Here is a 22,140-nt window from a genome sequence, read left to right on the forward strand (position 1 = left end):
AATACTTTTTGGGCTTATTTCAAAGACGGTGTGTGTATATATATATATATCTGTCACATGAAAGATCTGGACCAGTCACTTGGTAGCAAAACCAATATATGGATTCAATTCAAACTTAAATTTTTTCTTTAACTTTTTTTTTCTGACAAATATCCCATCAAAACAAATAATTAAATATTTTTTATAGCTGAAGCATGTTCTTTAGAGTTCTTCTTTTTGGTCCACTGGTGTTTACTTTTCATCTGGTTGAAATGCTTCATTCGCCTTGCTGAAGGATGCCTTAGGGAGTGGTTCGATGTCTTTGCCGTCTGGAAGTTCCACATTGTTTTTTCCAAAACATTTCTTGTGTGCTACATACACTAGAAAACAATACACAGCAGGTTAAGCAAATTTCATAATAGGAAGCTGCAGACTTACTTTGGACAGTGATTATAATCTATGACTCAAGAAGCAGTTTGTATTTTGTGTAGGCGGGAAGTTCCTTAGGGAGCACCACCCTCATTTTTATTTCCACGGCCGCTCGTAAGTGGGATGGCTACACTTCAGGAAGACCTGGCCCACAGCTAGGGGATATCTGCTCACCTAGCCTCCGCTGATCAGCCCTGCAGGTGGTACTCACCAATAATGACAACAGGCATCTATTCTGTCCCTTCCCTCTCCAGCTAACGTATCAGTCCTCAAACAGGCTACAAGCTAAGCTGCAGTGTCGGTACCTTGGTCTAAAGGTCTGTGGGGGAGGACTTGAGCTGGAATAACGGACTTTCCCAGCCCTCACTCACTCCTTCCCACGATGGGGGAGCCTTGGCTGAGGGGTGATCAGCCCTCATCTCTTCCACGAAGCTGCTAGTCTCTGGGGGCGGCCATTTCTCAGTGTATTTCTGAGGTCAGCTCACCTGGCCAGACTGGCCTGCAGTCTATGTGTATCTGTGGATGCTACGTGCACAGTGGGAGGCCACGGAGCAGGACGATATCAACAAGCCCACGTGGTCACAGTTTTGAGCCATATTTTCTAATTAAGTTTTATCTATAATAAAAGTGCAATTTTGTTATCTAAATATCTGATTTTTTCCCCCTTCTACCTCTGATCTGGTTCCAACAGGGGAGGAGAAGGTATTATTTATTGGAACCCTCAGACTCCAATACCTCACACTTAAAATTGGTATAAAAATACTGCCTATCTCATGGGGCAATTGTGAACACAGATGAGCTAAAATGGTACAGTGCCCACCCCTGAGAAAGCAGTAAGGGCTCAGTCAGCACTAACGCTCGCGATGATATGCAGCTGAGAGAGACGTGATCTTGCTTCCGAGATCTGAACATTTCAAGGTCAATACCTCCTTGGATGGCTCCTGTACATCTACCAGTATATTTGTTTTGGTTTTTACATTAATTTGCTTTAGTTTTTTCTTTCTTTCTTTTTTTTTTTTTTGAGGGGGGAGGTAATTAGGTTTTCAAATTTATTTATCTTTAATGAAGGTACTGGGGATTGAACCCAGGACCTCATGCATGCTAAGCACACACTCTACCACTGAGCTGTTCTCTCCCCACTCAGTATATTCACTTAGAAGCCACTAAGCTATTGACTCTATTCAATTGAGCTTGTGGTTCATGAAAATATCCCTTTTATTATACTTTTATTATAAACTGTTTTAAGCTTGAAATCCCTCAGTTTATCACCAATTTTATTCAACCAAACTATTCTCCTCTCTTCTTTCCATCTTCCATCCCTCCCTCCCTCCCTTCCTTCTTTCCTTTCCTTGTTCCAAAAAGAAAGCATTTAGACTTCTAATCCTTTCACCAAAATATGTTTCCTGGAATTGCACATCCTTAGTAAATATGCCTCCTTGTTCTCATTCTTGCTGCTGAAATTGTGGGAAAGGGTAAGACTGTTGCCCACTTTCCCATCATTCCTTCAATTTTATATATTAATTCCCTTTGAATGAGTTATTTAACTAGTAAATCTACTTAATTGTCCTCGCTCTCAACTACTTTCTCTGGCTTGTCTGGTAGACACCATTAGCTAATTATTTGGGAAAGTCCCAAGGTGCACCAAATTGGGTAAATCTCCATGATACAGGAAAATGAGGTAATTAATTAGGCCATGCAACCCTCTCTCCTGCACAAGTGATAAGTCAGTGGAACGTTTCTAATGGATCCAGAGAGCCCTATACTAGAAAGGAAAACTCTGCTTCGAGAATGACATTCAAGACCGTAGCACAGAGAATGAACAGTTCCCAAGGGCAAGTGGAGTACCTGATGGAGCTAAGTGTAAAAACAAACCTTATTCTAAAAAAAGCTGTACCTAGGGTCATTGTGCCACTTAAGAGTCACATTATCTTTTCATTCACTTTCACTACAGGATCCCCATTAAAATGTCGTGAAACTTAAAGAAGTTTTGTTATTAAAAAAGCCCCAGAATTTGAAAATAGATTAACCATCACCAGTCCTTAGAAAGCAAAATTAGAGAAAAGTTTCAAGTAGGTGAAGGCCATTAGGTGGCAGGGGCTCGTGGACCAAAGCTATATGCTACGTCCCAGTAAAATGAAAAGCCAGGTTAGCTATTCCTAGCACTTGAAATAAAAAATGTTTGCTTCAATTGTTTCAATTGTATGGTTATTAAAAACTATATACATACACAAGTACATGCATGCATATATCTATCATCCAATATAACTTAGCCTGATAAATATCCTTTTATACCAATTTTCTGAGAAATATCCTATATATACTAAGCATACCAAGGTGATGTTTGAATTAAAAATTGACCAGTTCAGGATTCTTAGAAGCAGGTAGGAAGGGACACAATAAAATGGCTCTAACAGGTTAATATGCCTCCTTAATTATTGAGAAAAAGAGAGTCAGTGGAGAGAATCAACCTCCATTATTTTTCACTTAAAAATACTCTTTACTAGAACCTTTTGGTAAAATTATAATCTTCTATCAGCAGTTGGCATGTCATGAGAATATTATGGGTAGCGTTTCCTACCCATTTATTTCACTGCCAGGAAAAGGGAGTTTGGTTTAATGTGTACAATTCATTAGCAGAAAAGGGGAATTAAAAGATGTCATATTAGCAACTCCAGGATTTCTCAAAGAACATCACAGTGAAATGTGATTATAGGTGTTCCTTACGTCCTAAGAATAGACCTGCCACGACCAACTGGAAGATGCTGTAGATGAGTGGGAAGGTGAAGATGACGTTGAGCTCCTCAGGGGTGAAGGACAGCTGGACGATGGTAGAGCACAGCTGAGCGTTCTGCATCCCTGTTTCCAAAGCAACCGTTCGGCACCTGAAAGAAATGTTACAAGAACACACGTTTTCACTGGTCTGTTTTTGGTGGTGTTGTTTTGCTTTGTTATTGTAGAAAATTAAAAGCAGATAGGAGAACAAGTACCGAAACATGTCTGAATACACACGTCTACTTTTCATGTATATATTTATTAAACTCTATAGTTTTATTTATATTCAATAAATATGCATTAATATATTATCAGATAATACATTATAATACAAACATTTTCTCTTTTTCACTACATATATAGAGATAAAACTCTTGCCCTAGTCATCTTTATAACTGTTATGATAATAAGAAAATGGATATAAACCCCTGTAAAAGTTTAAAAGTCTTATGTAAATAAAAGCCATTATTATCGTTTCTCTCCTTTTCACATTAAAAAAAAATTGGGGATTATAATGTTTTCTTTTGTCCAGAGGAACAAAAATCACCAAGTAGCTTATTTTGCCCTATGAGCAGTGGAAGCTATCAATGTCATCTATGTCTATATGCATAACTATGTATATATATATATATATATATATACATACACACATATGTATGTATGTTATATTTAATATATTGGATAATATTTATTAATAAGTAATATATAATTATTCAATATAATATTGAATAAATTTATATATCTATTTATAAAATAAAATTATGCATTAAAAGCAGATACATATATATATATATATAAATTTTAAGAACTCTGAAAGGAGAGGCTCATTTATGTTAATGTTCCATAAACAGCAGAGGGGGATGATTTCACTTTGTTCAATTAGGTCCTTGGCATCAGTGCAGAGCAGAGCAGGGGCTGAGAAAACACTCAAAATAGAGTATTTGCTATTGTTTTATTGTTAAATTGGTTTTGTTCTTCTGATTAAATCTTGATCAAAAATCTGCAGAGTAGTTATCATTGTCCCCATTCTACAGATGAGGAAAATCAGAGAAAGAGAAAGAGCCTGGCCTGGGTCCTACAGTGGGTGAGTGGTGGGTCCCAGTGCCAACCCCAGTCAGCCTGACTCAGCCACACCCTTCCCACCGGCCTGCGCCTCTCATCTTGTCCCCAACCTCACACGTGCACCAGCTCCTACACCTGATTTTCCCTCTGCCTACTGATTCCAACATGCTAGAAGCAGGAACGCCTTCACCCTGTCCCAAGCCCGTACACGCTAAAACAAGTTCTGCTCTTCAGAACTTTTTGGATTGTGAGTGCGTCCTGTTTCTGGCTGGAGGAATCCTTGTATATTACAGGACCAACCTGAATTCAGCTCTGGCTGGAGTCACTCTGCTTGGAGAATTAAGGACAAATGAGCACAGAGGAGCCCAACCTGTACTACCCAGGAGGAAGGGCCAGGAGAATTTGAACAAGAAAGAGGCAGTCCATATTTTCTTTCCAGAGGACTTGCATCTTTCAGGAATGAATGAGTCTATTTATAATGATGTATTCAGAAACAGAGTGAACGTTATTACAGGTGAAGAATTGTGAATTTGTCCTCAGTGTTTACAGCGATTATGGGCTGAACTGGATCTTCTCAAATGCACACGCTGAAATCCTAACCCCCAGCGCCTGAGAATGTGCCTTATTTGGACATAGGGTCACTGAAGGTCTAATTAGTTAGGACAAGGTGTGGTGGACATACGCTGATTCAATATGACTCGCGTCCTTCTGAAAAGGGAAAACTTGGACACAGAGACTTGCATAGAAGGAGGGCGATGTGAAGAGAAATAGAGAGGAGATGGCTTTCCACCGGCCAAGGAGAGAGACCTGGAGCACATGGCCCTTCGTCCCTCAGAAAGGATCAGTCATATTGACATTGACCTTGGACATCAAGACTCCAGAACTGCTCAAGCCACTCAGTTGGTGGTACTTCATAACAGCAGCAAACGAACACAGCAGCGATTACAGAAGGAAGTTCCTCGTCTGATTTACCAAAACACCATACCTGTTCCAGGGCTGGCCAGCTATTCTAGCCAGAAGAAAGCCCAGGGAGTAACCGGCGAAGGGAAATATGATTCCTATAACCCAGAGTTTGGGCGAGATGATCCAGGCACTCTGGTACAGGAAGCCTCCGACCACGGCTATGAGCACGATCAGAATGATGCCTGTGATGGACCCGATCTAGAAGGAAGACAAGCAGATGCAACAATCGCATGTCAAAGCAAATGCAAAGATTCTTGTAGGAGAAGAAGTCTAAGCATCTCCTTCCCTCTGGGGAAGTGATGATTAGTGACCTCCCTGTGTACCCCGTGCCTGACGCCAGGGTAGACCCACTGGAAACGCTGGTGCTTGTCCCACGTTTCAATTTTTAAGAAAATTAACAGGACATGGAGGGGCTGTACTCAGTTAACCTGAAGAAGATATTCTAGCTCAAAATTATCCTTGTCAGAAAGGAAGAAAACCCACTCCAAGAAGACGTGGCTGCCAGATTCAACTCCTCCTGCCCTCCTTCCTTCGGTAAGTCACAAAACCTCTCTGAATCTTTGATTTTTCGTCTGTAATTGAGGATGAAATCTTGCCTTAGCCACCTTTTATGATTATAATGGTGAGAAAATGGAGATAAAACCCTATAAAAGGTAAAAAGGCACAGGCAAGCCAAAGCCACTGTTATCTTTTTCCCCTTTTGACATTAAAAAGAATTAGAGATTTATAACTTTTTTTTTTTGTCAAAGAGACAAAGAACACCAAGTGGCTTATTTTGCCTTCTGAAACCTATCTATATTATCCATCTCCATCTCATCTGGCAAGGATACAGTTGATAAAAGGGAATGAATGGTTACTAATTACATATATCATCATTTATATAAATGCAGTTATATATATTATTATATATAGTTATATATAATTCTATATCTATAAATATGTGTGTGTATATATGTATTCACATGTATGTGTGTATGTGTGTGTGTGTATACATACACATATATATAAAATCTACCAATTGCCGGGCACTGAATTGGCCATATGGATACAGAGATAAGAAAGATATGACCTATTTTCTAAGACAGCTGTCTAGATATATTTTGGAATACAAACCCACATAACAGGGATAAAAGCAAAGTGCTGTGGGTGTGCAGGGTAAAAAATCCTGCCCTTGAATTCGGGCTCTCCAAGGGTGGATAGAAACTTGCTCTGAGGATGGGACAGAGGAGGGTGCTCTAGAAGAGTGAGCTGCGTGTCTGATAACTTTAAGCCGCCCTAGATGGGGCATTATCATCCAATGTGAAAAACCCGGTCCAGTAGATGGAGAGACCCACCGTTTACGCGCGGACACTGCGGAGCATGTGACGATGCTATGCTATGACTGGGGACACCTACCCTGAGTATGATCTTGGCTTTATCGGGCCATTTGTGATTAACAAATATTCCAACGGAAACAGGAACAACCAGAGCGACCAAAGACGTACCTAAAAGTGACAGAGAGCAATCTGATCAACAGAACACATAGCACAGGGAAGAGGAAAGCAAAACAGCCCGCAGAAGGTTTAGGTCGTAGCTCTGTCTCTCTTCTTAAATACATGAAACAGAATTCAAAAAACAAACAACAACCCCCAACCCCAACTCTACTTCTTTACCTACTCCAGTAAATAATTCAATATTGCTGCTGGAAAATTGATAATGTTGATGATATAAATCCTTTCCCTAAATCCTGGATTAATTTTTTTAGAAGAATCCTTATTCTACCAGTCAGTCTCTTTTAGTTTCGATTTGTCAGAAGCTTGGCTTCTCTGGTCTTGGGATCATACGTTTCCAAAGTCTCTGTGTGTGTCTGTGCTCCGGTGGTGTATAAAGAAAGACGGTATTTTACATCTGTCTGTTACTTCATGGTAGTAGAAAAAAAAGAAAAAAGTTCAAAATTCTCCAGGCATTCTGTGGGCTAATGACTTCTGGTTAAGATTGAGTTGGGTTATTTAAATCTGCAGCAGAGAGGTGGGAGAAAAGGTTGAAAAAGCATGCTTTAAATTTTCCGTGAGATAAAATATTTGGCGACCTCTCGAGTAATTATAATTCTTTGCAGGAATGAGCTCACCCAGCCAGATGAAAGAGTCATACTTCAGTTTCACTGTGTTAAATTTACTGCTGTTCTCATGACATGTGGTTTGTTTCTCCATATTATTTAACACTCATTTGTCCAATTGCTGCTTTTGTGTAACACAGCACCAACAACTTCTAACTTCTCATGGGCTGTTTCTTTGTCAAATATCCTTTTAAAGCAGTAGGAGAAAGTGGAATTGAATAATGAAATTCTGAGAGTGGATGTTGCTTGGTATTGGAGTAGATTGCACTAGGACTGGGAAATGGATTCCAGATTCCAGGGCCATAAATATCAATTTAAAATGAATATAATAGTGATGAAAACATAACGTCTTTGTAGCCTCTGGCCCTCCTGGCAAGATACGGTCAGCAATTACTTTTTCCCAGAAATTACTCAATGAGATTAAGTAATAGTTAAGATACCAAGAGGAAGAAGAAAAAGAAAGATCAGGGAGGAAAAGGTGAGGAGAAAATGGTGGAATAAAGGATGTGAAATAAGGACATGGATGGATGTACTCATAAGAGCCCCCAGAATAACCCCCTTTGGGTATTCTTACCTCCTGCTACTTTGAGAGGAGAATTTTTCCCCTGGGTCTCCAGCCTGTTCTCCAAATTGTGAAGTTTGTAGTCCTTAAATGAAAACCATCTTGATACAGATTTGTTGTACTGTGGCCGCTTAAATCTGGGTACCAACACTGAGACTGGACTGTGAGCGTGCTTAGGTTTTGGTAGTGTATTTGTAATGTATTGGAGCTGTGGAAAGTCAGCTCAGTTTCGTGTTTGGCCCCTCTTTGCCAGGAGTCTTTATCTCTTTGGGGCAGCCCAAGGCTACAGGATAAACACACCAGCAGGACTGGCTGTTGAAATCCATGGTGGAATTGTATTTCCTCTCTTGACCAGATGAGACCAGATAGTCTTTCTGGGACACGATGCTGACTGGAAAAGACACTCTTTGCCCTTCATCACCCTCAGAGTGTGTGGCTTCTGCCTGAAGAGGTGGGTTGTGGTGATTCTTTACTCCCGAGTGGGCTAGAGATCTGCCTGCACTCTCTGTGGCAGGTGCCTGTCTATTTAGATGAGAAAGCATCTGCTTAGAGTTTCCACAATTTGAGCACCACAACTTGGTCTTTAATCAAGTTTACAAAGAATATATACAGGTGGGAAGAAAGGTAGAAAGAAAAGAGAGAAGGAAAGAGTGGGAAAGGGAGTCACACGGTGCAACTCAGAGCCGGACAGACTCGGAGCTGGACCTGATTCACAAAGTGTGAGAATTGTGAGGATTATTGATGCCTCTGAGCCTTGCTTTCCCCATTTGTGAAATGGGCAGAAAGATGTCTCCCTCATGGTGCTGTTGTGGGAGTCAGATGGTGACGTGGATACACAATTCGTGGTCCTAGACACACTCAACGGCAGAGTGGGGAAGAGAAGAACAGCAACTTGCTGCGGTGTATTCAGTGGTACCAGCTGTGTAAGCTGCCTGCTCCTCTGTCCAGATGTCATCATCTGAGGGGGCTCAGCGGCTGTTTATTGAATCACCTGAACATGGTGTGCACTGTATGGAAACTGTGCCAAACAGCCCTGCCCCCGGAGCTGAGTGGAGAGCAGACTAGAGGGCTATTTCCGGCTCCCTGTTCATCTTGGACAAATTCAACCCTTACCCTGAGCCTTAACTTCCTCAGTGAAAAACATCTTGTGAATGAATCAGGTTTTTTTTTTCTACATTAAAGGACTAGGAAAACCAATAGTGAGAAGGTTAGGTAGGAAAATAGGCCCTGGGCAAAATGGTGAGTTAAGCAGAGTTAATATCTTTGCTTTTCAACCTTTCATTCAAAAATGTCTTATCTCTTCCTCATTTCTCTCCCTTTCTGTTTTCTGTTTTCTTTTCTTTTTGTCCTTAAACTCTTGCATGATGATCTTTTCCTCCTTTGAGGTACTAATTACTCTTTCTCATTCTCTTCTTTTCAAAATTTATTCATGTTAAAGGATGTGTTATCAGTCATTCACACTGTAGTTAGAATTTCTCAATACTGCTTTGGGGCATTTTCTAGGAGGGAATGAATATCCAGAGGAGGCTATTTGAAGGTTTAACTTTTTTTCTTAAACAATAAGTAATATAGAGTTAAAACTCCTCATTCAGCAAACAACTTTGAGAGGCCTAAAATAAACACTCCTCAAGCAAACTGCACCCTTTAACTTGAAGGAGAGCGTCCTCCAAGGGAGCAGACTGAGAGTTAAGCAGCTTGAGGCACAGGCAAGGTGGTTGCCCAGGGTCGCCTCATAATCTGCTTGCATGAGATGATTTCTGATATGGAGTTCCCTGGGGTCTGTAGAAGGACCTTGTGAGGGGAAATCCCGTACTGAACAAGGTGTGCCAAGAAGGACCACTTTTTTGGAGGAGGGGGCGTGTCTAATGGCGATGGTAGGCGTAGAGAGAGGAGAGACTATCTGAAAATACTGCAGCACCGATTGTCCCCGAGGAAGGTTCCCTTGTCTGTTCTGATTCAGTTGTGTAGATCCTGATGCATGTTTTTATCACAGAAACAATCCTTCTTAGAAATGGAAGTGATTTGAGATGCCATCCAGTCCAGCTTCCCACACCAACAGGAATCCTTTCACAAACATCTTTCTGAGTCATCATTTAGTCTTTGCTCACGTGTTCCCTTCCACGGGACACCTGCAGCACAGCCCCCCGAGAAGACACGTGTCTCTAAGGTTAGCCTTGGGAAAAAGACGACCTAGCGTGTCCTGTACCTGGTGATGGTACCACGTACTAGTTCACCTACCTCTCACCTTTGGTGATCACAGGGGTTTCGGCAGACCAGGAACTAGCTTGTCCTGTCCTTGACCCCATGTTACACCAGTGACTTAATCTCCTACCCTCGTTTGTTCTGCCAGAAATAGAAAAGAGCCCTTTTGGGGTGGGGGTGGCCATCTGGGAGCTGAGATGAGTGGAGATAGAGTTATAACCAGCACTTCTGACTCCCAGGACATGATCACAGGCTGCACCAGCAGATCGACTTCTGAGTCAAGAGTGTCATAAACAGGGTGTTTCATCTGGAGGTCTCCTGTTGCCACAGTCATCACTGCTTACCGGGTGCCCTATTTTAAAATCATTAGCGAGATGGTTTTTGTCTTTCTTCAATTTGAGTGTTCAGGAGCAAACTTGTGTCCCCCCTAGACTAGTTGTGCTCTGCGTTAAGGGAAGGATGGAGCCTCCAGAGACTCCCACCTCCTAAGGTCCAGATGGCTGTGCCCAGAGGTCCCTTCCGTTGCTCTGTCTCCCTGGTGCTTTCAGTGGAGGACGAAACCGGTTCTCCCATGGGGTCAAGGTTTGAATTTCAGAGTCTGCCAGCCCTCACTCAAATACAGGCGAGACTTGTCCTGAAAGCCAAATGGGGCACGAACTACTGCTGGTGTGAGAGGTAAAGGCTTGCTGGGTCTGAGCCTGGCCCGAGAGCTGGGCAGGGACGAGCAGAGAGGAGGGCGGCGATGCTTAGAAGCCAGGGGCAGGAATGACTCACCTATGCTATCGTAGGGAATGACGATGTCCCCGGAGTCCACCCACATCTTGGTGTAGATTAGGAGGCACAGCGGCATCATCCCCAGGGCGAGCAGCGTGGAGCACGTGGTCATGCTGATGCTGAAAAGAAATGGGTAGGTTGGCAGACCACCTCGGCTTTCTTGGGGAGAGTGGTTTCAGTTTTCAGTGCACGATTAGAAAGTCGTGCAAAAGACTCTCTCAACCAGCAACACCATTCGGTCTGATGGACAGAAGCACACAGGTGCCCCGGTCTGGGCAGCGCCCTGCGTGGGGCGGGATGATGAGATCAGTATTTGGTGTCTTTCTATTTTGTCTTGTGTCATCCTTCCCTCTGCATTGGTTCTCAAGGATCGGAGAAGATATCTCATGACTGTTTAAACTCATTATTACACAAGGCACAGGTGCTCGGACATGCCACCCTTCATGCCTCCAATCAGAGACCAGCAAACACAGTCACACTGGCCGATACTTCACGGGCTTTGCTGCGTCTGTCCGGCTTGGGGTGAGACAGGCCTCCATGGCCCTTGGGGGAGAAAGTACGTCCAAGGGAAGAAGCCTCGGCGTCTCTCGTTAAAGCAGACACATTATTCCCCAAACACCCGTAGCTTGAGAAAAGGTTAAAAACAAAAAACAAGAAAACATGCAAACAGGCAGGGTGGGCCTGGGTTCTATTTCTGCTCAGGAATTTTGCAAATGGTGCTCAGAAGAATCAGGGCCTGGTGGCATTCCTCCTGAGAGCAGCAGTTTTATAGGGCAGACCTGGCTGGGTAGGTGGACTTCGGCTCCCAGCGTGGAGGACTTCACATGGAACGATGCTATTTTCAGCACTGCCACAGCAGATGGAAGACAGGTTTCTGGATAGTGAGTCCTCTGGTCCCTGCAAAGTGCCCTGGGCACAGAGCCACTTTCTCTTCCTGGGGAACAGAGACCTTAAATGACTGGGCCAGACACTGCTTGGCTTGGAAGCCATCTACGTGACTCTGGTGATTTATCTGATTTCTCTTTGCCAGTTTCCTCATCTGAGAAATCACGGCCACCTCACAGGCTGAGAGGACCGAGTGACCCAAGGAGTCCAATACTTAGAATAAGGCAAGGCGCTCACTAAAAGCCAGTTACGGTATTATCTACCCAGCCACCGTGTGTGTGTGTGTGTGTGTGTGTGTGTGTGAGTCTGTGTGTGTGTGATGTGCTCCAGAATAACACAGCATCAGGAAACTAGAGAGATTTTTCTGAAAGGCTCTTTCTCTAATAGCTGTAGCACTGAGACAGATGATCAGCCTAGTCACTCCTTAAAGGTATTTAACGTGAGCTTGAAGGAAAAGATTAAATTATTTACACCACCTACTCGCACCCCCCACCCCACAACAATAAAAACAACCACCCTACACATTGCTAAGGAAAACTCTGGAGGTGAGGAATTTCATTTCAGTGTATCTAACTAAGCACAATTTTGGTAAAATAAAGGATGGGGCAATGTTTATCAAAGGGCTTAACTTCCCTAAGTATCATTAAAGAAAAACCCCAAAAAACCAGAATGACCTCATTTAAAATCTGTTTAAAGAATCCAGATAAAAATACTTGCTATAGTAGAGCTAAAATAGTGTAAAAATAATCAATGGTAGAGATGTATGTAAAGCATTTCTAAGACATTCAGCCTATTATGGGGATAGGTTAACTTAATTTGGGTGCACAGTAGAAGCTAAAAACAGAGTAATAATAAGTTAATTTGTTACAAACAGTGCTTTGTCCTACTTATAGTTAAAATACTGGAGTTTGCAAATGACTTTACCCATTCTCTCTTCCATCACCATTTTCTTTTTTTATCTTTTATTTTTTCTAAATAAATTAGCATGGCTTTTAAGTTATCCCCGTAATAAAATCACTATTACTCTGATGCATCCAATATGTGTTCCTGAGTGGAGAAGACAGGAGGGGTTGAAGAAGGACAGTGTTCAGATCTGGACCACAGGGAAGAGAAGGCCAAGAATTATTTGCTTCAAACCATGAAAGCAACTTTTAGAAGAACGTCTGTTTCTCTCCTTGTATTTTGTTTATTTTTCAATTTCCTTGTGAAAGCTTAAATTTTGTCTTATTGCTAAGATAATTTATGAAGTTATATCCTGGTTTTGAACTTGGCAAGACTAGCTTCTCAAAGGCCACGAGGAGGGACAAGACAGGAGTTGGAGTTGGAGAAGGGACTGGTTTAGATCTAGTGGGTCACCTGGATCACGAGGTACAGCCAAGGGGTGGGAGTACAGATGGCTGGAACCACTCAAAATGAGATGAAGCACAATTCACAGATAAATAATTTTAAGGATCAATACAGGAGAATAAATTAGCAAAAGAAAAAAAATAACTTTATATATTAAAAAAACCCCAAAAAACTCTGAAGCATAAGTGTCACCAATAGAAATACTATACCATGCATTTATATTGAAATAAGAGGAAACACAAGAAAAGAAAAAAAACTCTTAGTTTAAATTCTAATAGAGCCTTAGCTCTATTAACTTCCAGGAAGAATATTTTTTCCTTCCTTTTCTTTTTGGAATTAAAAGAAAGCAATAAATGAGAATTTAGTGAATGTTGAGGAATTTGGTCCAGGCAGTGATGAGGAATGCAGAAGACTGTAACCCTATTAGAAGTGAAACATCAAATTTGAAAGATCGAAAGAAACGTGTCTAGTGGGGCTGGAAAGTGGAGATGTGACAAGTGATAGAAACAGTGTTGAGCCAAGGTTAAGACTCTGGACAGAGATGAGTGGAGAGGTCTTGGGCTCTAATTCTGACTCTGACATGCACTGACTATGACTTCCGTCAAGGTTAAGAGCTTTAATTTTCTCACCTAGCAACTGCAGAAAAGCAGCCCTAACCTTAGAGGATTAGTCTGAGGATTAAAATAGACGTAGCATGCTTACACTGCGTGTGGTTCTTACCAGTGCCTCCTAAACGTTAGCTAGTAAATAAAAAGTAATGCTACAGAGAGAAACATAGCTTGGTTACTCTGAGGGAAAATAAAGGGAAATCCAAATAGCATTGGATTAGTTCTTAGATTAGTGAGGATCTGGACATTTATGTTGAAATGAGAGGAACTGCTTTGAATCTGCAATAGGCTGGAGGGTCAGGGATCTTGAACGGCTATAATAACAGTCAACACAAAGCTGGAAGATGAAGAAACAGCATTTGGATGAAGAACAAAGGATGTGGTAGGAAAACCCAGAAACTATTAAATCTGGAAAATAATAAAAAGGGAGTGCAGACAGGGCAGAGCAGTGAAGGAAAGGCTGCATTGGCAGGGACTCCCCAAAGAAGAAGTCAAAGAAAGGAAAACGAGAAGGAAAACCCTCGTGTGGTGCGTGCGGCGGAGGCCAATGTTGGCAAAGAGAGATTCAAAAATCAGGAGCCTCTGGGGATAGAGCGGACACCAGGTGGTGGGAGTTCTCTGCGATCCCTGACCCACAGGGCTGGGCCACCAAGAAGTCACCTGAAACCATCACCTGCGTTTCTTCCTGAAACATTTTGTGCATAATGGGGCCACGGCACAGCTAAGTCAGGTGAAAATGCCTGTTCACTGATCAGATTCCCACGACAACTTTCTAGGCTCGAGTGGTCCAGGAGGGAGCTGAAGTGTCACTCACTGCATGTCAGTGAGCAAGGATTCAATTAGCAAGGTCGGTTATTTTGTTATGTGTGTGTGTGTGTGTGTGTGTGTGTGTGTGTGTTTAAGTCACTAGAGACTGCAAAATGCATTGGTTTCCCAGCTTGGGAAGAGATGATAGGGTGAAGGGGAGGTGATTTGGTTTCTCCCAGGAACCACATCCAGGAGAGTTAAAACGAGACGGAGATGGAGTGGTTTAGCCAGCGTTGTGTGCTGTCCGCTCAGCGGGTGCAGACACCTGTTGGTATAAACAGTCACATCTCGGCCGCCATTGCTAGAGTTCAAGTGGAAACGGAGATGGTAACGTTCCAAGAGGACAGAATCGAAAACATAAAGGAGAGATAGGATTGCATCTAACTAATCATGAGACTGCAGTGCTCACTCCAGAGGAATAGAAAAAGGGCTGCAAAACTGTTTCCTAATAGCTGAGGTGTTACTCCCTTAGTTTGCTTTAAAGAAATACTTCAAATTTTTCCTCTAACATATGCAATGCATAATGTCCCCAGTCCTCCCTAGTGGCATAATCTGACCTCTCTTCAATGATTACGGGCTTTGTGGTAAATGTTATTATCTGCTCAGCTGAAATACAGTGATGTCTTTGGGTAATGCTCTTTCAGAGCCGTTTGTCCCTAAAATTTGTGATGCAGAGGCACCTGTGTTTTGTGAATTGTCTTTTCTCACTTCAGAAGCATTTTGGTCTTTTCTCTTGGGGGTCAGGCTCTTGTGGCCACTTGCTGCTAGGGGACACAGGCCTGCCCATCTAACACCTTGCCCCCCACCCCCACTTCTTGTTTCGCATCCCCCCTGCTGGGAAACAGCGCAACAGAGGTCTAGAATTGGGAGAGTAAATAGGTCTTGTGTGAGGAAGGTCTCAGAGATTAAGTGGGATTTACATCGGACTAGACAGGTGTTGATGTTATTCACAAGACAAGGGATATCAATGAGTCCACACTTTCTAGAAAGAAAATAAAAAATTTTCAATGCTGTGCGTTCCACTGCAGGATTTACTCTGACTTTCTGATGCAGTCACATACACTGACTCAGCTGGCTGTCTCTTGCCAAGGTCTCAAGTTCTACCTTTGGTTCTTATTTATAAATACTTTTACTTCTCACAGGAATTGTTATGCGAGATAAGCAAGTTAATATAACCATCTCCTATTTCCAGAGAAATTTCCAGATTTCCATAAAACCACAGAAGAGGTAACTTAGAGCTTTTAGATGAGGGTTTTTTTTTTTTTTTCCAGTTTTAGCCCATGGAAACGAATCTGTTTCAGCAGCCAAACAACCCAGCATCACACATGCTTTTCTGTCTTCTGGAATGATTCCACATGTGGCATGATAATGAGGTACACGGCTCTTTGGTTTCGTTAAAAAGTTACAAATGTTATGTAAAAGCTGCTTAGTGAGAGTCAAAGTCCTATATTCGATTCAGTTCACTCCCCTCAGCCAGCTCCTAGCTTGCAGAATTCTCACCGGCGTGCCTGTGTGCAGGTCAAGCTGAAGTCTAAGAAGACCTTATTGCCACATGATGGTTCACAGATTAACTAAACCTGAACATCCCTGGCCATCCTTATTCCTCACAGGACCTTCCTTGGGAATAAAAAAATCTATTTCAAGGAAGAGACAGGATTTCCTTACGTGAAAAGCATATAATGTGAAGATGTATTGTTGGCAGGCTTTTCTAAAGCTTCTGAAGAAATCGGCACCAGCCAGGATGAGGTGGTGGGCTCCCAACGGCCCGCAAGATGCTGGCTCAGCCTGGAGTCCAGTTTCACCTTCTGCTGTGGTTACATTTCTACACCGTGAACATCTCTCTTTTGAGTTTTGTAGCTGGTGATTAACAGAGTCCATTGCCTACTGGACAGCATGTAACAAGCACACATGACATCAACACCTGGCTGTGTCCAGAAATGCTTATCTTCCACAGGAAATGAAGAGCAATGAGGTAAGGAAAAAAGACATTTGTCTATTTGAGTGGCAGCATTAAAATTCTCAGTCTCCCACATTAATGCTTCATCTTATCTCCATTAGTTTTTTCTCCTCCAGTGCTAGGTCAGACTGGCACAGGAGGAACTGGGCAAACGCCGCAGTTTAGATTATTCTGTGGGAAGCGGGGAAACCATTTTCTGCTTATTTTATAGAAGGGTAAGCATAATTTTAAAAACACTGTTGTTTGTTTTTTTCTTTTCGTTTAATGCTCATAGAAGTGAAGTAAATGTACACCATCTTTCTTCGCCTTTAAACCAAGAAAAAGCTTGTTCAAAAAATCTGGTTATGTTTGGTCATTGTCTCATCCTTGGGGCTACCGTTTAAATAAACAATTTAGTTCACAATTGCATTCAGAGCTCCTCACCACCACAAAGAGAGTTTTTTTGTTTTTTTTCCTGATATTAACAAGGAAAACTTTCTGAGCTGCTTCTTATGGCTTGGATAGGATTCCTTTTTTTGAAAAACTTGGACTTTTCTCCCAAAGATAAATGGCAATGATACAACTCCTAGTTAATGGAGTTAGATTTAAAGACATCAGCACAAAACAGAACCCCTAAATTCGCATCACCAAGCGGCTGCTCAGGAAGGCGAGGAAATGCATTTCTCCTTGTCCTTTTTATTCCTCCGTTGTACCCTAGATCAGTGGCGGAGCTCATGGGCATTCTCAACACCACAGGCTTATGAGAAGAAGAATTCAATGCGATTGCAGTATTTGGAGGTTTAGATATCTTACCTCAGGTCCATGTCGCCATCAACCCAATAGGCCAAGACGTTGGAGGAGGTTCCTCCAGGACAGCATCCCATGATGAGTACCACCACGGCTTGGAGGGGGAGGATGTCAAAGGCTACTGACAGGATGAACCCCGTGAGGGGCATGATTCCAAACTGGCAGAGGAAGCCCACACAGATGCCCCACGGCCGCCTTATGTGCCCTAGGAATTTCTTGATTTCCACATTGCATCCCATAGAGAACATCACCAGTGCCAACAGGGTAGTCAAGACGGCGCTGAGGATCACACTGAGAACGGCATTGAAGTTGCTCTCCGGTACCACACAGGACGTGCCATTGCAAACTGTGGCATTGGCCAAACAGACTGCTGAATTATCCATTGCTGGGTTGCTGCTCAAAGGCTCACAGTCCACAGAAGCACCAGTCCTCCACTCCCCACTAGATAAGTTCTGTCTACTCCAGCCGCATCAAACTTTTAAACCCTAAACATGCCACCTGGTGTCTCCTTCAAACGCCACCTCAAGGGGCCATAAAAAACAATAAATGCTAGTATGTCAGTTTCGAGAGGTAACATTACAACACAGTACAAATTATGAATCATAAAAGTCCTGCCAAAGTATTGGTCCAGACAGAGAATTAGAATTAATCATTTATTGGCATGATAACGAATCGTGACATATAAAAAAAGCCATGTTAATGTTTAATGCTGGGTAGGTTTTCTAAATAATTTCAGTTAAGTGACATAAAATCAACTCAGAAAATGACAGAAGATCGTAGGGGTTAAGCCGTGGGAAGGCATGCATTTATCTCATCTCCTTTAAATGGGGTCCTGAGAAGTCCAGTGACTTGTGACAAAGTCAAATTTCCAAGTATCAGACTCTGAGCTGGAGCACTGACGTCCTGTTTCCTCCTTCACTAATTTCCCTATTGTATCAAGCTGCCTGCTTGTACTGGTCTGTAGTGTCCATAAAGAATATTTCAGTTTGAGAAACTTGTAGGGGCTTGATGCCAACCTACGGGACAGTAACACGCAGAAGGGTAGGATGTTTTCCGTGTTGTCTGGTGGGAAGGCGTCTGACAGGGAGAGCCACCCTCAATTCCTCACACACACAATTACGTGTGCGTCGCCATAGTAACAAAGTGCTTCATGGAGAGAGGCAACACAATTATTCAGAGGGATGAGCTGCAGAAGATTAGGTCAAAGTGACAGCAGCTCTTTGTGCTTGAAGTCAGGAATTGAAATTAGAAATTTTTTGGAAGGGGGGTGCGAGCTGAGGTTTCCAGGGAGGTTGCTTTTTGTTATCTGTCAAATGGTCAAAATTATTATGGGCAGAACGCTGTACTCAGTGTACTGAGAAGGTGAAAAAAAAAAAAAAAAGAGGTAGAGGAGAGATCTTTCCTGTTCCCAGGAGTTTATAATTCAATGATTGAGTCAGGATGCAGCCTAAGAAAATAGCTGAGTATTTTGATCACGATCCATAATTTTTAGGACAATTTCTAATGTATTATTCAATTTAATCACAGGCTCTGAGTCTGGAAGTCGGGGGTGGGCTCCAGAGGTCTGCGTTTCCGACAAGCTCACAGTTCACGGTGACGATGTTGACCCCCCTGGCCGGTGCTTGGAGCATCCCGTCTCGGAACACCGATGTCAGCGTGACGACAGTTGCTCCCAAGCCTGGTGAAACTTGAACTTACTGGTCACTCACCTCTTGAAGAACCTACTGAAAAGAGCGTTTACAGAGCAACTCGATGGGGGAAATTAAGCTTTTTCGTAACTTGCGTAAACGCGAGCTGTGGGCAGCAGGGGCGCCACCAAGCAGAGGCGTCAGCTGAGTCAAGTGTCCCAGCTGCTGCGAGACCCTGAGCCACGTCCTGAAAGGGTGACAGCGACTCAGCTCACTGCTGGGGCAGCGACGGTCCCGGCAGCGTTCTTCGTCAGCCGTCAGCTCTGCCGCTGCCTTGCTTCGCCTGGTGGGCGACCATCATCTGGCTGCCTGCCAGTTCCCGGGAGATGCCCCCTCTCTCTGATCACCCTTCCCACTCCCACAGCTAAATGACTAGCTGCCTCCCATAAGGGCTCCCCTTCCACTCCTAGGAGTGGAATGACCCGGCCCGGCCCTGCTGGCTCGCTCCAAGCGTCTCCTGACCTCTGGCCCGCTTGTCTGCTCAGGTGCCAGCCAGCCAAGGGCAGCTGAGCTGAGTGCGCCCCCTGCTGCTTCACCTTGGCACCTGCAGCGCTGGCTCTGCTTCCCCAGGCGCCCCTCGGGGGGTGGGGGTGCAAAGCGCAGAATGCGACCTTGACAAAGACGCAGCGTGGGTCCGCTTTCCAAGCAGCTACCCTGCTCTAACCTCCAACATCACACCTGAAAGCTAGCCCAGGACCTCCCCGCAGACAGCCTCTTTGCCTTCATCAGGTCTGGTCTGGAAAGGAAATTGGGGTCCAGTGGGTTGGGAGGAAGGACTGGGAGTTTTCCTGGGATGGGCTTCGTGCTCTGGGGGAGCGTGGGGTCGCCAGGTGCAAGCGTTACTGAGCCTTTCCTCCGCAGGAGAGAAAGGGGTCAGAGACAAAGCAGGGTCAGAACAAAGCCCGTCTCGAATTTCAGACGACTCGCTAAGGAGATCTGAGGCTCCCAGGGGCAGCATGCTTTGCATATAGACAACTTGCAAATGAGCAGTCTGTTTGACTCGACAGAGTGCTACAGTTCTGGTTAAAAAAAAATGTGCCAATGCATTTCTAATTTTCACATTGTTTTTACATAAATTTGCACATTCGACTCATGAGGCCTTATATTCAAGTATCAGAGTGATTCACAACTAATTAATACCCTTCACTTCAGCTGCATTCAAATTCGGGCATCAGACCAGGATGAATAGAAAAATATCTAAATATGTAAAAATCATTCTCTTTAATTACAACACGGGGACAGAGGCACGCCTGAGTGCGCTGCTGGGAGGTTGGACTTGAGTTCCATTGTCATCTTTCTCAGTCTTTTCTGCTCAGTTTCTTCACGCCCTGGGCTCAGTACGGTCTTCAAGAAACCAGCAGCAGATTTTGTTTCAGGGCCTCCTGGGGGGAGAAGCAGAGGACTGTGGGTCAATCGGACCTCTCAGGCTCTCCTTTGGTTCTGGTGTATTGCTTTGGAGAAATGAGAGTTTAATAGCTTTTCAAGGTGTTTGCTCTGAAGTTCAGATGGTAAAAGATGAGCTTTCTGTTTCCTATTGTGTTTCATCAGGAAGGGCTCTGTTCACATCACCGGTCTTTCTGGACCCGAGAGATTCTTTGAACAGTTCCCTCCGACTGCAATGCTCTCTCTCTCCTCTTTCCCATCCTTTCCTATGGACTGAGCTTTTATGGAAACTGAAAGTCCCACCATTGGATTTATTATTTGGAGTCTCCACTGACCCTCTTTGAGGCAAAAATACCCTGAGGAGAATAGTCCATGAACCATTAGCTGTCCAGGCATCCGAGTGGCATTAAAGGAGAAAGGCAGTGAAGTGTTGGAGAGAGGAAAGTAGCATGAAGGGCTGAGAATTTACTGAGTGTGAAAAGCACTGGACTTGGAATCAGAAGCTCTGAGTTCTAGGTCTGCTTCTGCTGGAAACACTAGACCAACTGTTATGTTAAGGCTTTTATAATGAAGATGAAGCCTTATTAAAAGTCTGGAGGATGGTACAACCACTTTCAAAAATGGCTAAAGCCAAATATACACAGCTCCTATGACACGGTCATTCCATTCCCGGGTAAAGACCTGAACACGCCCATAAATGGAGTTCCACGAAAGACATGAACTATAATGTTCATGTAGCCCCATTCACAATAGCTCCAAACAGGAAATGATCCAAGTGTCCATCAAAAGTAGAATGAGCACATAACGGTGATCTGTTCACCAATGTCATCTGACACACAAATTAGGATGAATGAGCCACCACGGCAGAGTTAATGTTGAGTGACAGAAGCCAGACACACAAGAACACGCGCAAAAACAGGCAACAGTCCTCTATGATGTTAGAGTTCAGGGTGCTATTACCCTTGGATGAGGGAGAAAAGAGACCCATAGGGGTCAGAAGTGTGCCGTACTTCAATGGAGAGTTAAAAATAACAACACTTCTAGTAAAAACAGAGTAGGGGATGATCTATGTCCTGCCGTAGAGAAGGCGAGCGACACACGGTAACACTTGACTTGAGATGACATCATGGAAGAATAAAGCAGGAGGTAGAAGCGGGGGCTCGGGGCGGGTAAGGACTAGGTGAGAGGTAGGGAGACGGACGTTTCTCCTTCACCATCTAACAACGGTTGGTTCTGTTAACCATCCAACGGTTACTAACTAACCATGGCTTCGTAATTTTGTGATCAATTTAACATTTCCCAAATGTCTAAAAACATTAATCTTTGTGGACCTTTAATAAAGTACTTTTGGGTTAATCAGTCCTAGAGAAACCTCCAAGCCAACCCTCTTTACAGAAGGCAATGCTGGTGTTCTTTTCGCTTCCTTAGTGACCCATAATCTTAACGTGGAAAATCAACTTGTGTATTTTGCTAGTATCTCCTATTGTCGTTCATGAACTGGATAAAGACTTCCTCACTTCCATTTTAAAAAATTTTTTAAGTTTTATTTATATACTTGTTTATTTTTATTGGTGTACAGTCGATCCACAATGTGTTCATTTCTGGTGTACAACACAGTGATTTGTTTATATATATATATATATATATATATATATATATATATATTCCTTTCCATATTCTTTCTCACCATAGGCCATTACAAGGTATTGAATATAGTCCCCTGTGCTGTACAGTAGGACCTTATCATTTACCTACTCTATGTACAGTAGTTAGTATCTGCAAATCTCAAACTCCCAGTTTATCCCTTCCCACCTCCTTTTGCCCCTGGTAACCGTAAGTTT

The 22,140-nt window shown here is 43.2% G+C and overlaps 1 protein-coding gene across 1 annotated transcript; it reads right to left on the minus strand.

Annotated features, from left to right (window-relative positions):
- Nucleotides 1-231: 231 nt before the first annotated feature.
- Nucleotides 232-17,620, minus strand: SLC10A2 (solute carrier family 10 member 2). Its single transcript, XM_006208301.4, has 6 exons — nucleotides 17,235-17,620; nucleotides 10,839-10,957; nucleotides 6,601-6,689; nucleotides 5,228-5,403; nucleotides 3,133-3,290; nucleotides 232-359 (listed from the first exon to the last, which is right to left on the minus strand). The coding sequence occupies exons 1-6, from the start codon at nucleotides 17,609-17,611 to the stop codon at nucleotides 232-234; spliced, it is 1,047 nt and encodes a 348-aa protein (XP_006208363.1). The 5' UTR covers nucleotides 17,612-17,620.
- Between the last annotated feature and the right edge of the window lie 4,520 nt (nucleotides 17,621-22,140).

This window comes from Vicugna pacos, chromosome 14 (genome assembly GCF_048564905.1).
Source record: "Vicugna pacos chromosome 14, VicPac4, whole genome shotgun sequence".
Taxonomy (NCBI): domain Eukaryota; kingdom Metazoa; phylum Chordata; class Mammalia; order Artiodactyla; family Camelidae; genus Vicugna; species Vicugna pacos.

Bases quoted from the DNA above. Each gene is read 5' to 3' on its own strand.
- SLC10A2 (XM_006208301.4), bottom strand. From the start codon at position 17,611: ATGGATAATTCAGCAGTCTGTTTGGCCAATGCCACAGTTTGCAATGGC. The intron at 6,690-10,838 runs GTGAGTCATTCC...TGTCACTTTTAG, and splicing joins CATTCCCTACGATAGCATAG to GTACGTCTTTGGTCGCTCTG. The intron at 3,291-5,227 runs GTATGGTGTTTT...CATTTCTTTCAG, and splicing joins GCTGGCCAGCCCTGGAACAG to GTGCCGAACGGTTGCTTTGG.